The 15,248-nt window shown below is 48.8% G+C and overlaps 3 protein-coding genes across 16 annotated transcripts in view; all 3 read left to right on the top strand.

Moving 5' to 3' along the window:
- The window catches only part of LOC103393693 (phosphoinositide 3-kinase regulatory subunit 5-like), a 29,879-nt gene extending 25,245 nt beyond the window's left edge, over positions 1-4,634 (top strand). For 3 of the 5 annotated variants that reach the window (XM_025064438.1, XM_025064436.1, XM_025064439.1), the window contains 10 exons: positions 448-516; positions 592-1,361; positions 2,490-2,615; positions 2,795-2,926; positions 3,291-3,384; positions 3,475-3,551; positions 3,634-3,727; positions 3,818-3,900; positions 4,017-4,135; positions 4,224-4,634. In XM_025064438.1, coding sequence (XP_024920206.1) covers positions 448-516; positions 592-1,361; positions 2,490-2,615; positions 2,795-2,926; positions 3,291-3,384; positions 3,475-3,551; positions 3,634-3,727; positions 3,818-3,900; positions 4,017-4,135; positions 4,224-4,440 — 1,781 coding nt within the window. In that variant the 3' untranslated portion in view covers positions 4,441-4,634. The remainder of the gene's footprint in view (positions 1-447; positions 517-591; positions 1,362-2,489; positions 2,616-2,794; positions 2,927-3,290; positions 3,385-3,474; positions 3,552-3,633; positions 3,728-3,817; positions 3,901-4,016; positions 4,136-4,223) is intronic. The other 2 variants (XM_025064437.1, XM_017040335.2) reach the window with 2 other exon arrangements.
- Positions 4,635-4,772: 138 nt separating this feature from the next.
- mfsd6l (major facilitator superfamily domain containing 6-like) lies at positions 4,773-9,347 on the top strand. 3 transcript variants are annotated; one of them, XM_025064455.1, is made up of 3 exons: positions 4,773-5,280; positions 5,373-5,563; positions 6,515-9,347. In XM_025064455.1, exon 3 carries the CDS (start codon positions 6,560-6,562, stop codon positions 8,330-8,332), a length of 1,773 nt encoding a protein of 590 aa, XP_024920223.1. In that variant the 5' UTR covers positions 4,773-5,280; positions 5,373-5,563; positions 6,515-6,559; the 3' UTR covers positions 8,333-9,347. The 3 variants fall into 3 exon arrangements, with proteins under 3 accessions (XP_024920223.1, XP_008328978.1, XP_008328979.1); XM_008330756.3 differs by lacking the exon at positions 5,373-5,563; XM_008330757.3 differs by lacking the exon at positions 4,773-5,280 and having other exon boundaries at positions 5,354-5,563.
- Positions 9,348-9,562: 215 nt separating this feature from the next.
- Positions 9,563-15,242, top strand: tom1 (target of myb1 membrane trafficking protein). Of its 8 annotated transcripts, none has more exons than XM_017040361.2 (16): positions 9,563-9,762; positions 10,262-10,346; positions 10,434-10,494; positions 11,149-11,298; positions 11,394-11,528; positions 11,633-11,767; positions 12,120-12,236; positions 12,420-12,553; positions 12,692-12,734; positions 12,826-12,934; positions 13,032-13,095; positions 13,243-13,312; positions 13,881-13,946; positions 14,265-14,327; positions 14,409-14,442; positions 14,962-15,242. In XM_017040361.2, the coding sequence occupies exons 1-16, from the start codon at positions 9,711-9,713 to the stop codon at positions 15,054-15,056; spliced, it is 1,413 nt and encodes a 470-aa protein (XP_016895850.1). In that variant the 5' UTR covers positions 9,563-9,710; the 3' UTR covers positions 15,057-15,242. The 8 variants fall into 8 exon arrangements, with proteins under 8 accessions (XP_016895850.1, XP_016895848.1, XP_016895849.1 ...); XM_017040359.2 differs by having other exon boundaries at positions 10,434-10,512; positions 12,423-12,553; XM_017040360.2 differs by having other exon boundaries at positions 10,434-10,512; positions 12,829-12,934.
- Positions 15,243-15,248: the final 6 nt, after the last annotated feature.

Genomic DNA, 15,248 nt, shown 5'->3' with positions numbered 1-15,248 from the left:
ACGACCCAGGCCCCACCCCCAGCCCCCGACCCAGCCCCCCCCCCCAGCCCACGCTCCCCGCCCACGCCCCCAGCCCACGACCCAGCCCACACCCCCAGCCCACGACCCAGCCCACGCCCCAGCCCACTTCGACTGTAGTTGAGACCCAGCTCAGTTCTGGTCTCTGGACCCAGTCAGTGGTGGACGGAGGTTCTGACAGAACTCTTGGAGGTTGGACCTTGTTCTTCACTGACGTCTCGGTCTTGTCGAAGGGCTAACTGAGGCTAACTGAGGCTAACTGAGGCTAACTGTTAGCATGAGTTAGCATGTTGCTGCGCAGCTTTGAACGCTCTGATCACATGGTCCAAACCGTTTTATTCATGAGCAGCTCCACACGTGTACTTCATCAATGAAGTAAAAAGTACACGCAGTGAAAATGTATTCATTTTTCATGTCTTTCCTCTGCAGAGACTGTGAAGACCCTGATGCTGCCCCCCCCCAGATGTCACACCCGTCTCTGGGACGATGACACCTTTGGTAAATTCATGACGTTCATAAATCCAGAACCAATCACCAGGACCTGACTTCCTCTGACTGGTCTCTCATTGGCAGACGTATTAAATGACATCATCTTCAGTGACTCAGAGCTGGACTCGCCTGCAGACTGTTTCACTGAAACAGAACTCCACCGCCATGACATCATCGACGCCAGCGTGGACCAAGAACAGCTGTTTGAGGGCCACAAAATGGAACAGGACTTTCAAAGCCATCGCGTCTCCTCCTCCACCTCCAGGGCCTCCACGTTCTCCAATGTGTGCCTCTCCTCCAGCTGGTCCGCACCATCGGCCTCATCTGGAGTGGACAGTGACTTCAGTGGGGACCCAGAGGACGGGCAGGAAGTCCAACCCAAACCTAGAAAGAAACCTAAGAAGAAGTCCAGATCCCTGTTGGGCGTGGAGCGCTTCTCCGTGCTCTTCAGGAATCCTCACAGCCCTAACATCTGCCGGCGGGCACAAAGCATGGGCTGTAGTGATGTCACTAAGGACCTTCAAAGAACTGGTTCTGCCAGGTCCAGGTCCAGGTCCAGACCTGCTCCTCCAGCCACAGGTCCACTGAAGCACGTGTGCGTCCGCAGGAGGCCCATCCTCAGCTGTGATGAGAGCGACGTCACGGTCCTGCCCGTCCAGGTGAAGGTGGTGGTGTTTGGAGGTGACAAGGAGGCCGGCAGGCTGGCCAGAGCATACTGCCACCTGCAGGAGAGAGCGAGCAAATGTTCCAGACTCACCAAGATGTGCAAACTGCACTTTTACTTTGTACCCACCAGAAGGAGGAGCACAGGAACTGAGGTCCAGACAGGAAGTCCAAGCAGAGCGTCTTCTGTGGTGAGGACACTCACAGTCAGTCAGTCTGTCAGTCTGTCTGTCTGTCAGTCTGTCTGTCAGTCAGTCAGTCAGTCGGTCAGTCTGTCAGTCAGTCAGTCAGTCTGTCTGTCAGTCTGTCTGTCAGTCAGTCTGTCAGTCAGTCAGTCTGTCAGTCTGTCAGTCTGTCAGTCAGTCTGTCTGTCTGTCAGTCAGTCAGTCTGTCTGTCTGTCAGTCTGTCTGTCAGTCAGTCAGTCTGTCTGTCTGTCTGTCAGTAAGTCTGTCTGTCAGTCTGTCTGTCAGTCAGTCAGTCTGTCTGTCTGTCAGTCTGTCTGTCAGTCAGTCTGTCAGTCTGTCAGTCTGTCAGTCTGTCTGTCTGTCAGTCAGTCAGTCTGTCAGTCAGTCGGTCTGTCAGTCAGTCTGTCAGTCTGTCAGTCAGTCGGTCTGTCAGTCAGTCTGTCAGTCAGTCGGTCAGTCTGTCTGTCAGTCTGTCTGTCAGTCAGTCATTAAAACCAACTGATGACACTGATGACTGATGGGACTGACAAAAACACGTCACAATATACACACTGCATGTACTGTATATATATATATACTGCATGTACTGTATACAGTATATAATGCATGTATATATACTGCATGTATATATACTGCATTTACTGTATATATACTGCATGTATATATACTGCATGTACTTTATATATACTGCATGTACTTTATACAGTATATACTGCATGTATATATACTGCATGTACTTTATATATACTGCATGTATATATACTGCATTTACTGTATATATACTGCATGTACTTTATACAGTATATACTGCATGTACTTTATATATACTGCATGTACTTTATATATACTGCATGTATATATACTGCATGTACTTTATATATACTGCATGTATATATACTGCATTTACTGTATATATACTGCATTTACTGTATATATACTGCATTTACTGTATATATACTGCATTTACTGTATATATACTGCATTTACTGTATATATACTGCATTTACTGTATATATACTGCATTTACTGTATATATACTGCATGTATATATACTGCATTTACTGTATATATACTGCATGTACTTTATATATACTGCATGGTATAGTTAACATGTTTTAAAATGTACTCTACAGGAGAATAATGACCTTGTGGTCAAGGAAGGTACTACAGATATAGGCCAGATGTTGGGCATGATGGACCCCTGGTACGACAGGAACGTCCTTAGTCTTCTCAGCCTGTCCTCTGATGTCCTCTCTCAGGTACGCCCCCTTGTGACATCAAATTTAAAGCTAAATATGCAACAACAGTAAAATGAATAAACAACAAAGCTGCCATCGGAGAGTAAACAAAGTTCTTCTTCTGAGTACTTTGAAGTAAAAATACTGCAGTTGTTCAGTTGTTGTTGTTTATTTTCATGTGATCGTGACTTCACTTTCAGGCTGACTGTAAAGAAGGCACTGACTCAGAGGATGGCCGCAGCAGAGAACAGCTCCCCCTGCTGGCCGACTTGGTGCTCTATTACTGTAGGCATGCGGACCAGCCTGTTCTGGTGCAGCTTTATCAAGTTGAGGTTAGAAGAAACGCACACACACATTCACACAAATATGGCATTAAGAAGAAGAGAGAAACTCTCAGCAGATATGATGGTATATTATATTATATTATATTATATTATATTATATTATATTATATTATATTATATTATATTATATTATTATATTATTATATTATTATACCTGAACTTTTCACACAGCCATTTGGCCATGTGTAATGGGAATCATGTGGCCCACGGGCCGCATGTTTGAGAACGTTGTAAAGAAAAGCTGACATTAAAGAAGGTCAGGAAACAAGGAAACAAACGCACAGCCTCCACACCCAGAGGTGTCACTGTAAACGACTGACAGAGTGGGTCGTCACGTGCTTTGTCTGAACAGCTGACTCTGGCTGGAGGAGAGAAGAAGAAGGAGGTGTTCCTTCAGTCCCTGGAGCTGGGTCACTCTGCAGGAACCAGGGCTGTGAAGGCTCTGGGTGAGTGAGCAGACGGCCGCATCACACACACACACACACACACACACACACACAGTTTCATGTGTACAGCGTTGTTGTTGTTGTTGAAAGGTGCTGCCAGCAAAAGACTGGGGATTGAAGAGGAGCGTCGGGCTGTTCCTCTGACCCTCACTGTGACCTTCAACAAGGTCACGTCTCCATCTGCATGTTGAACTGTCAGACAGGTGTTAAAGCCTTGAAGCTGACCCGTGCATCCACACCTGTGTGCAGGTGGCCGTCAGTGGGAGGAGTCAGTGGATCCAGACGGAGACGGCGTGTACGTCCATCGACCTTCAGAGAGGCCGCAGGAAGCATCTGTGGCACGGTGACATCACACGGCCCTCAGTCTATAATGAGAACAAATGTTTTTGACTCTTATTCTGGTTCTGAAGCAGACCAAAAACTTTGTGTCCAGATTCAAGAGCTGAGAGTCTGCAGCTGACCATCAAGGAGGTTCTGAAGAGGAACGGTTCTAAAGCCAAGAAGGGTTTGAACCAGGTGAGCAGAGTTCTCCTCCTCCTCACCTCTGACCCCTCCCTCCTCCCTGTCCACTCTGACCCCTCCCTCCTCCCTGTCCACTCTGACCCCTCCCTCCTCCCTGTCCTCTCTGGCAGCTCATCTCAGTGTCAGAAGTGACGGTGGATCGGGTGCAGGTGGAGGTGGGTGGAGAAGGAACCACGTTTGCTGTGTGTCTGGACCAGGACGAGAAGAAGTTCATCCAGAGCGTGAGCAGGTGAAGCCTCACACACACACACACACACACACACACGCGTGCGCGTCAGAGCTTCAGCTAAATCACGACTTCCTGTGTGACGAGTCAGTAGAACCCAGAACAGGGTTTGGTTCCGTGACCTTGGTCCACTGCTCCAGTGTCTGTGCTTCGACTGCAGGTGTGACGTGTCTCTGTGCTGTAAACCAGGAAGCAGCTCCGACTGGAAATCCTACCAACACCTGCCGGGACAGGTCCGGCCGCTGCACCCGTCCTACTGCTCCCTGCTCTGCCTCCCCATCACCTCCTTCTCAGCATCGAACCCCTGACCTTCTCCAGACTCTGCATAAAACACAGGATTGTTCTCCTTCAATGACGTTTGTCCTCATGAACGTGTGTGTGTGTGTGTGTGTTCAGCGTGTCATCTGACCTAACAGTCTGGACTGAATCAGATCGTTCCAGAACTAAAGTATTTATTTTGAAGTTTTCTGTTTCCGTCACATCAATAAAACCAAATCTTTGAGTCGGGGTTTGTTCTTTGTTCTCACCTCGTCTGAACTTCCTCCTGGGCGTGGCCTAACCCTCCTAACCCTTATTAAAAACAAAGAAAGATCGACTGAAACACCGCACAGTCCTATCATACATTTACAGACAAATATGAACAGAAGTCAAGCCTGTCGATAGAGGGCGTCGTAGTTGCGGAAAATGCCGCAGGTGTAAAAGAGCCGGTGTGCGTGGACCGTGGTTGCCAAGTCTGTATTTTTATGCTTCTTGACTCCACTTTGTTTAATGAAGACGGTGAGCTCGGTCAGTCGTAACCAGCAGCAGGAGGACAAGGACATGAACGGTCTGTGTCTCTCTGGTACTAGTACCTGGACTCATCGACTGGTTTGGTCTGAACCACGTGGTCTGAATGAGTGGACAGAGCCAGGAAAACCGTCGATAAATTATGGGGGGTTGGTTCTTTTTGAGTTTAATTTAAGACCTGATTGCTTGTTTTTCTAGAAAGATCTGGCAACGCGGTGGTGAACGCCTACATTTAAATGCATGTAAAGTCCGCAGAGGACCGGAGTTCTTGGCTGAGAAAGTTCGACCGACGCCGTGGATCAAATGTAGAAACAACTGACAGGAAATGTTCAACAGACTCGTGTGAAGACATTCGATAACAGGTAAAAAAAAACAGTTTTGTTTTTTTTGTTTTTTTATCGTTCGAACGTCGCGGACGTGAACAGGTGTTTCCAGACTGACAGGTGTTTCACAGTCACGGACGAGCGGTTCCCCTGCCGACAAGAACCCGACCGGTGGGTCCACGGAGACCGCAGCTGTGGTTCTGGACGGGTTCCCTCTGTGTCGTGTTTTTGTTCCAGGACCTTCTTCTTCTTCTTCTTCTTCTTCTTCTTATCTGATCCACAAAGACCTTTAGATCCTGGAAACTCACTGCAGGATCAGAAGGTGTGTAAACAGGATACACACACTCTCTCTCTCTCTCTGAACACACACACGTTTGTATTTTACCTGTCCTGTTTTTTACTGTTTTCTTGAGCCTACATTTCCTGTAGGGAACTCCAGAGGAATTAATAAAGATCTGTGAGTCAGTCAGTCTGTCAGTCTGCCAGTCTGTCAGTCAGTCTGTCTGTCAGTCTTTCTGTCTGTCAGTCTTTCTGTCAGTCTGTCTTTCTGTCTGTCTGTCTGTCTGTCAGTCTTTCTGTCTGTCTGTCTGTCAGTCAGTCTGCCAGTCAGTCTGTCAGTCGGTCTGTCAGTCTGTCTGTCGGTCAGTCAGTCAGTCAGTCTGTCTGTCGGTCAGTCAGTCTGTCTGTCAGTCTGCCGGTCAGTCAGTCTGTCTCTGTCAGTCTTTTAAAAATATAAAAATCTTTACTTACTGTAAAATATCGCAAAATAGAGAACACTGTATATGGAAGAAATTTACATTAATATACAGATTAATATACAGTAATATGCAGTAATATGTATTAATATACAGTACTATGTATTAATATACAGTACTATGTATTAATATACAGTAATATGCAGTAATATGTATTAAAATTCAGTAATATGCAGGAATATGTATTAATATACAGTAATATGCAGTAATATGTATTAATATGCAGTAATATGCAGTAATATGTATTAAAATTCAGTAATATGCAGGAATATGTATTAATATACAGTAATATGCAGTAATATGTATTAAAATTCAGTAATATGCAGGAATATGTATTAATATACAGTAATATGCAGTAATATGTATTAAAATTCAGTAATATGCAGGAATATGTATTAATATACAGTATTCTGGTTCTAACTCTGTGAACGTGGGTCTTATTCTTCTTCTTCTTCTTCTTCTCTGTGGGTCTTATTCTTCTTCTCCTTCTTGTTCTTCTTGTTCTTCTTCTGTGTCAGACTGTCCGTCCCAGCGGCTCCACGTCTTCGTGCCGGACCAGGACCATGAGCCGGACCAGACAGATTGACATCCAGCGAGCTCTGGCTCTGGCCGGACTTTTCACCTTCCTGTGCTCCTGTGCCAAAGGCTGCCTGCTCCCCTTCCTCACGCTGTACTTCAGACAGCTGGGCCTCAGCCCTGCCATGACGGGCATGGTCATGGGTGCCAGTCACCTGGTATCACTGGTGTGGAGCCCCCTGGCCAGCCTGCTGTCCAAACACTACAACAAAAGGCGGGTGGTGATCGGCGGCTCTCTGGTCTGCTCAGCTGCGGTGGTTCTGGTTCTGCTGCTGTTTCCACCTAGTGGTGAGAACATGCACTTCAGCTCGTGCAGCCTGTCAAATCACAGCAGCCGTCCAACAGGAGGACCTGGTGATAAGCTGCTCATCACCAGCAAAGAACCTGAAACATCGCTGTCGTCCCCTGGTGTCACAGTCGCCACAGAAACGACCGCTGAGGAAAAATCCTCTCTCGGAAACACGAGCACATCTCCTCACACTCGGACGGGGTCAGCGGAGGTCAATGAGACCAGTAGACCAGCAGCAGAACCCAGTACCAGCAGCTCTGCCGGTTCTCACAACACCAGCAGCGAGTCGCCTGCAGCTGTAGCTCGGAGGAAGAGGTCGTACCTAGAAACGCGTCAGCAGGAGGACAGGACGCCGGAGGAGGTCAGACGGTTTGAATTCCTGGGGTACCTGAAGGTGATGGACCCTCAACACCAGCTCTTCTTCCTGATCCTGATCACTGTAGTGGCGTGGGAGTCTGTGTGGGCCCCCCTGGAGTGGACGGCAGACGACGGACTCTACGACTATCTTGATTTTGCAGACGCGTCCGACCGCTACAGCAGCACCACCCTGTGGAGTTTACTGGGAACAGCCTTCGGGGCCGCAGGTGTAGGGCTGCTGGTCAGCCAGTTGAACTGCACCCTCCCCGGTGAAACCCCCCGCAGTGCCGTTCATTTCTACTGCTACTGCAGCGTGGCGGTCCTGGCCGCGCCGGCCGCCGTCTACCTCCCTCTGTACCTGAACAAAAAGCGAGAGCGGGCCAACGGGCTCCTGAAGGCCATGCAGCTGGTGCGGGGGTCTCCCCGCGCTCTGCTCTGTGCAGTGACCACCCTGATGGTGGGGGCAGCGGTCGCTGCGGTGGAGAACTTCCTCCTGTGGCAGATGCAGGACCACGGGGCCACTGAGCTGCACATGGGCCTCGCCGTGGCCGTGGCTCTGTTTTCTCAGACCACTTTCCCTCTCGTCGCTGACAGAGTGTCCAGACTCCTCAGCTCAGGACGGGTGCTGGCGGGGGGGGCCGCCGTGCTCAGCCTGCAGTGTCTCTATTATTCTGTCTTGTGGGGGCCCTGGTCTGCGCTGCCTGCTCAGACTGTGACTTGCTTCAGCAGCGGCGCCCTCTGGTGGGCTGTGGATGTCCAGTGTGAGGACGTAGCCACACCTGAAGCGCAGAGACACGTGAGGAGAGTGTACAGCGCTCTGACTCTGCACCTGGGGGGCGGCCTGGGGAGCGTTGCTGCAGGGTTTGTGGCAGAGAGGTTTGGTGTGGCGTGGATGTTCAGAGGAGTGGCCGTGGCTCTGACGGTGTGGTGCGTGTGTCTCCTCCTGCTGCAGTGGAAAACCCCCCGCCAGCGCAGGATCAACTACTCTCGACTTTTGGTGGCTAACGTTAGCGAGGCTAGTGACTCCGAGTCTGAACAGGAGAGAGACTGGCTGGATAAGGCCATGCAGGAGCCCAGGGGCAAGAATCACTGTGGGAGGAAGCTAAACTATTGAAGGTGGGCTCTGGTTCTGATCAGTCTGGTACTCCTACCCTCTTGGTGTGGGTTGAAGCTGGACCAGTCTGGACCAAATCAAATCAGACAACAGCTGGCTCTTCTGCCTCAACTAAAAGTAAAAAAAGTTCATTTAGTCCGAGTTCCAGGATTATTTCTGGTACTGGTCTTGGGATCATGGTCTCTGTCCCGACCCCCACTTCTCTTTTGTCAACACAAAAAACAAAAAACAGCAAACACTGGAGAGAGTCCAGGTACCACCAGTGATACAGACACCGTATGTTGAGAACCAACCTTTCTCTCCTGGTGTGAGCACATCTTCTGAGGACGTGAAGTCCTTCAGTCTGAACTGAACTTTGGTCCAAAACGAGGTTTTTAAACTGGTCGTCATCCACCAACGGCAGCACGTGACTGAGCGTCGTCTCCATTTTCGACTGTACATTTCATTTGCATGAGGATGTGATGTGGGGTCTGCCCTTTAACCTTTGACCTGTCTGATGGACTGAAAACTTTAGATATAATGCTTAACATCATTTGCAAATAAAAAAGCACAGTGGGGTGAGGGGTGGGGGTCGCCTGTGGGTGGATGAAGATGCTGAAGAAGGGGGGGTGGAGGGTGGAGCACAGAGGTTCCGCTGCCGCCTCTGTTTGTTCAACTGTTTTTTCCAAAAATGGAATGGTGGAAAAGAACCGTAATAAAAACATCAATTATTTCACCTCAAATCCACATCACTGTGTTGTCAGGTCCAGTCTCCAGTGTGTGTGTGTGTGTGTGTGTGTGTGTTAACCATTAACCATTAACCTGAGACTGAAACCCATGTTTTCATTGGTGCTGCAGCTGTCGACACATGGCCGTGTACCATGACCCTTGACCTTAGACACAACTATAGTTTTGGTCTTGACCCATTGTCGTACACTCGTCATATCACGTCATTTCCTGTCTGCACAATCAGGCAGTGAGACAGAGACACATCTGTCTGTCTGTTAACCGTCTGTCAACCGTCTGTCTGTAAATGTGAGAATGTAATGAAAAATGAAAAGTTATTGATCTAAAGGTAATAAATATGACATTTCTCAGCGCTTTAAAACTTTATTTTATTATTGTTATTGTTACTATTAATATTCACGCAAATATTTGGTACACTGCAAACATAGAGACGACCAGTGAGGGGCGCAGTTAATTTGAATGGAAACCTAGTTGGGCTTCGTTCCCTTTAAGAAATGACGCCGTTTTACTCGCGTCCTACTTCGCTTTGTAGTGAGAACATCAGCAGCAGCAGCAGCAGCATTAGCATTAGAAGCAGTGGTGTCTCTGCAGCAGGGATCGGGCTTGCTCTCGGCTCGGCTCGGCTCGGCTCGGCAGGACCTTCGCCTCCATCATGGAGTTTCTATGGGGGAATCCGTTCAGCACGGCGGTGGGTCAGCGGATCGGTGAGCTGCATTCACGTTAACATTGTTTTCAGAAATGCTGAGACCGTGTTGCTAAAGGCTCGGTGAGCTGTACTCTAGGGCGTTGCACCGACGACTCTCACGGCAGCTGAAGTGAAGGGAACGCTGTCGTTAGTTGTTGTCGCGCTTTTATTTTATGCACATGCGCAATAATTCATTTTCACCAAACGAATTTACAAAGAAATCCAGAAAGTAGCGAAGGCTTTGAGTGATTGACATGTCCACAGTACAGTGACATGTCCGGGGCGGGATGAAGAGGCAGAAATTAGGCCGTTTGATTGGTTGTTGCCTGTGTGTGTGTTTATCCCGTCAGTAGATGGGCCACGTCCTCCTGTCCTGACCCAGATCTCATCAGACTGGGCCGCAGCCTCATGTTTAGACCCGTGTTTTATTGTTTTGTTTCTTTTACTGAGCTTCACTTTGATCTGTGATGTCCAGTCTGGGGTCAGTAGACAGACACGTATCTTGTAAATATGTCCAGAGTCTGCCACCAGCTCCAGTCTCCCCTCAGAGGACTGGACCCTCAACATGGACATCTGTGACATCATCAACAGCTTAGAAGACGGGTGTGTACCCTCTGTGTGTGTGTGTTCAAATCCCCGTCTGCTCGTCATCCGACTGACGTCACGTTCTTCTGACCGCTGTCGTTTCAGACCAAAAGACGCCGTCAGAGCCCTAAGGAAAAGGATTGTGGGAAATAAGAACTTTAAGGAGGTCATGCTGGCTCTGAGTGTGAGTGCTGCTGCTGCTGCTGCTGCTGCTACTGCTGCTGCTGCTGCTGCTGCTACTGCTGCTGCTGCTGCTGTTGCTGCTGCTGCTGCTACTGTTACTGTTACTGCTGCTGTTACTGCTGCTGCTGTTGCTGTTGCTGCTGCTGTTACTGCTGCTGTTACTGCTGCTGCTGCTGGTACTGCTGTTACTGTTACTGCTGCTGTTACTGCTGCTGCTGTTGCTGTTGCTGCTGCTGCTGCTGCTGTTGCTGCTGCTGCTGCTACTGTTACTGTTACTGCTGCTGTTACTGCTGCTGCTTCTGCTGCTGCTGCTGTTGCTGCTGCTGTTACTGCTGTTGCTGTTACTGCTGCTGTTACTGCTGCTGCTGCTGCTGCTGCTGCTGCTGCTGCTGCTGTTACTGCTGTTTCTGTTACTGCTGCTGTTTCTGCTGCTGCTGTTACTGTTGCTGTTACTGCTGCTGTTACTGCTGCTGCTGTTGCTGTTGCTGCTGCTGCTGCTGTTACTGCTGCTGTTACTGCTGTTGCTGTTACTGCTGCTGTTACTGCTGCTGCTGTTACTGCTGCTGCTTCTTCTTCTTCTCACTTGTTGAGCGGTCACTCTGACGCTCGGTCGTCTGTGGTGTTCTGCTGCTCTCAGGTTCTGGAGACCTGCGTGAAGAACTGCGGCTACAGGTTCCACATCCTCGTGACCACAAGGGATTTCATTGAAGGGGTTCTGGTCCGGTCCATCATTCCCAGGAATAACCCTCCGTTAATTGTGCACGACCGTGTGCTGGGCATCATACAGGTGAGGGGGCGGGGGAGAGGGGAGAGGGCGGGTATGTCACCTGGTGCGTCACCTGGTGCTCAGCTCTTGTGTCATTTGTGTCGTTCCAAACCAAGGCGTGGGCGGATGCATTCCGTAGCTCACCGGACCTGACGGGTGTGGTGTCGGTGTATGAAGACCTGAGAAGGAAGGGCCTGGAGTTCCCAGTGACAGAACTGGATGCTCACATCGCTGCCCAGAACCCTAAACAGGTAACACCCACCTCCCTCCCCTCTCCTCCCCCCATGGCTGCTCTGCTCTGCTCTGCTCTCACCTCTCCTTTCTGTTTCCTTGTGGGTCATTTCTGACCCGGCAGACTTTGTCTCAGAACGGTTCTGCCGTCACTACTCTTCCTGCTGCATTCCTTTCCTCCAAACCTCTGCTCACTCCCCCCCAGACCTCTGAACTAAAAAAGATTGTGGAGGGAACAAATGGCTTCAGTCCCAGTCAGGTGACATTCTTCACTTCATCTGGACAACTAGTCAGTAGTTAGTGACCGTGTGATCAATTCATTCATTGATAACCCTGAGGTCTCCTAGTTTTTGTATTTTTCAACTAAGAAAAGACTGAGTCCTTGACTGAGTCCTTGACTTAAATGGTACGTCTGTTAATCGCACTCTTTGTCTTAGAGACTTATTGTCATTGATCCCGTCGGCTCTGGTCTTTAGTCCAGTTCAGCTTGGTCTTGGTCTTGGTCTTGGTCTGCGTCTTGGTCTTGGTCTTGGTCTTGGTCTGTTAGACAAACATTGACCTTTGATCCTCCAAACCTTTGTTCATGGAGCAAACGCCTCTGATGTTTCCAGGTCAAGCAGCTGAAGACAGAGCTGGGTGTGGTCCGCAGTAACCTGACCACCATGTCGGACCTGATGACTCAGCTGGACCCGGTCACGGTTAAACAGGCCGACATGGAACTGCTGCAGGTAAAAAAGTACCAACTCCACAGAGATGTTCCTGTTCCTTCTTTCCTTTGGGGCCGAGGAACTGTTGGCTTCCTTTAACTGATCTGCTGCTGTCCTACATTTCTGTGTTACATCTGTCCCGCTGCCCCCCCGCCTCCCCCGCCCAAACCCACGCCCACACATTTTGTTTGGTTGTGTCATTAGCAGCTGTACACAGTTTGTAAGGAAATGCAGGAGCGGATCGTCACGGTGGTCCCCAGACTGAGTGAAGAGAAACTGATCCAGGAGCTGCTGGAGACCAACGACCAGATGAACTCCACCTTCAACCACTACCACAGGTCAACACACACACACACACACACACACACACACCACAGACAGACACAGTCACAGTGGTGTGCTCTGATTCATTATTAACAATAAATATAAAGAATAATAATAAATGTGTGTGTGTGTGTGTGTGTGTGTGTCCACAGGTTTGAACGACAGTTGACAAATGGTCAACACGCAGCAGAGAAGGTGGGTGAAAGTCAACAACAACAACAACAACAACAACAACAACAAGCAGCCCTGATCACGTCTACTCACATCTTCTTCCTCCGCTCCACAGCAGCACACCTACGTCAACCTGGCAGAGCTGGACCTCACAGCCCGGTCCCAGGAGTCGGGGGTGGCGTCAGTGACCAGTGACAGTTTGTCCAGTCACTTTACTAAACTCAGTGAGTGGTTTGTTATTAGTAATGTGTGGTTCTGATCCAGACTCTGGTCTGTGGAGTCCAAACCTACAGTGTTGTTGGTGTTGTTTCCTCCTCTCAGGCACCAGTGAGTCAGAGGAGGCGCTGTCACCGCAAATACACACTTCAACTGGACAAACTCCCAGGTACGGAAAATACTCCATCTTCAAACTGCTAACAGTCCTAAACATGTGGTCCACCTGGACCTGGTTAACAGTGTCTGTTGTTACCTCCTGTTAACTGAGCGGTCACTAAGTACAGCAGCTGACCTTTGACCTGTGCTGATGTTTCAGTGACAGGGGTGAGGATGGGGTGGACGGACACGCACACGCTCGCCTCAGCAGTTTACAGGCCACAGGAACGGTGAGAACAATAATAATAATAATACATTTTATTTGAAAAGCGCCTTTCAGGACACTCAAGGACACTTTACATCAAATAATAAAACAGATAATAATTTAAAACAGGGCATAGAAACATGTTTAAAACAGTACAGACCTGGTCTCATTCTCTCTTCTCATTGGTTGAACAGTTAACAGTCTGACTCATTTCTCCTACTCCTGTAGACTGACCTCCCCTCCTGTAGACTGACCTCCACTTCTGTAGACTGACCTCCACTCCTGTAGACTGACCTCCACTTCTGTAGACTGACCTCCACTCCTGTAGACTGACCTCCACTTCTGTAGACTGACCTCCACTCCTGTAGACTGACCTCCACTTCTGTAGACTGACCTCCACTCCTGTAGACTGACCTCACTCCTGTAGACTGACCTCCACTTCTGTAGACTGACCTCCACTCCTGTAGACTGACCTCACTCCTGTAGACTGACTTCCTCTCATATATGAACACCAACAGTTTTTATACAGTCAAATGAATCTGTTTTCCTCCTTGTCCGTGTGTGTGTGTGTGTGTGTGTGTGTGTGTGTGAAGGATGGCAGCCCAGCCTCCACCTGCAGCTCCTCTCCAAAGTTAGACTGGATGGTTAAGAGGGGAATGGTGGGTGTGTCGTTGTAGTGGTCGTTGTCATTGTTGGTGTCATTCGGTTGTCCTTGTCATTGTAGTTGCCATTGCGGTTGTCGTTGTCATTGTAGTTTTCATTGTAGTTTATTTTTTTGTTTTGGTCAGAGAGACTGACTTTTTTGCTGTGGTCTGGAATCATCTCGTTGACACAGAGACATAAATATATGGTCTGCATGACTGTCTTGTGTGTGGTGTCCACTCCACGGTCCAGATGTCCTATGTCCAACCTGGTCTCCTCTTCACGTCCACTCTGTGGTCATGGCCTTGCGGTTGATGCTCTGCTTCTCTTCCCAGATCCCGGTCAGTCAGTCGGACGTCATGGATGATATAGAGCAGTGGTTGGCCTTGGACGATGAGGTAACCATCCTGAATGTTCTTCACCGCACACACAGCGCTGAAATGTGTGTGAGAAACTAACGGTTTGGTCTGTGTTTACAGTACGAGGATGTTGACGACGGCGTGACCAGTGAAGGTGAGGATCTGATTGCTCCCCCTGGTGGTCCCAGCTGTAATCATCTCTGGACACAGTTAGACCCGTTGTTTTTCAACCTTTGTACTTTAAAATGGTCATTTCGATTATCATCTGGCGCTTTTATATTTGACCACTAGATGGACCTAAAGGCTCATGTACTAACCCACTGCTGCAGCTGTGGTCAGATTTATATAGATGTACTGTGCACCTGACAACCCTTAGGTGCAGTCCTGCCACCTACTGGTTTGGAGTATGTGCTCTGTGTCACAAAGATGCGATTAAATGCCTTTGGCTTTTTTACATGATATTTTTTTTTTGTTCAATCAATCATTGAAGGCGTGTGTTACGGTGCCAGTACTACAGCACTAACAGTGCTAGGAACTGTGTAAAGACAGTTCTTCTGAGGATTTTTCACATTCATCTCCACCCTCCAGTGTTTTTCACCAGTATTTTCTTTTTTTTTTCTATACGATCCTTGAATCTGTGACGTCGTTCAGACCTGTCTGTTTTTCTCTACAGAGTTTGACAAATTTTTGGCTGAAAGAGCCAAAGCTGCGGAGCGCCTGCCGTCCCTGCGGTCGTCTTCACAGGACATCAGCCACTCTGAGTCCTAACCTGCACTTAAACCTGCCAACACTAATGTGGCTCAAACCCTGGCTCCAGTGCTACTGCTGTTTGATGTCCTGGGGGTCTGCAGACTACTGACTCTGTAGCAAATGTGTTTTTAACGAAGGATTTGACTTGACGTTGTGATGAGGGTTGGTCTGTGTGTGAAATGCGAACCTTTGCACATTTTGATGTTACAT

Source organism: Cynoglossus semilaevis, chromosome 17 (assembly GCF_000523025.1).
Source record: "Cynoglossus semilaevis isolate Cse_v1.0 chromosome 17, Cse_v1.0, whole genome shotgun sequence".
Classification (NCBI taxonomy): Eukaryota; Metazoa; Chordata; class Actinopteri; order Pleuronectiformes; family Cynoglossidae; genus Cynoglossus; species Cynoglossus semilaevis.
Note: the sequence above shows the minus strand (reverse complement) of the source record. Positions and strands in the feature narration are given on the sequence as shown.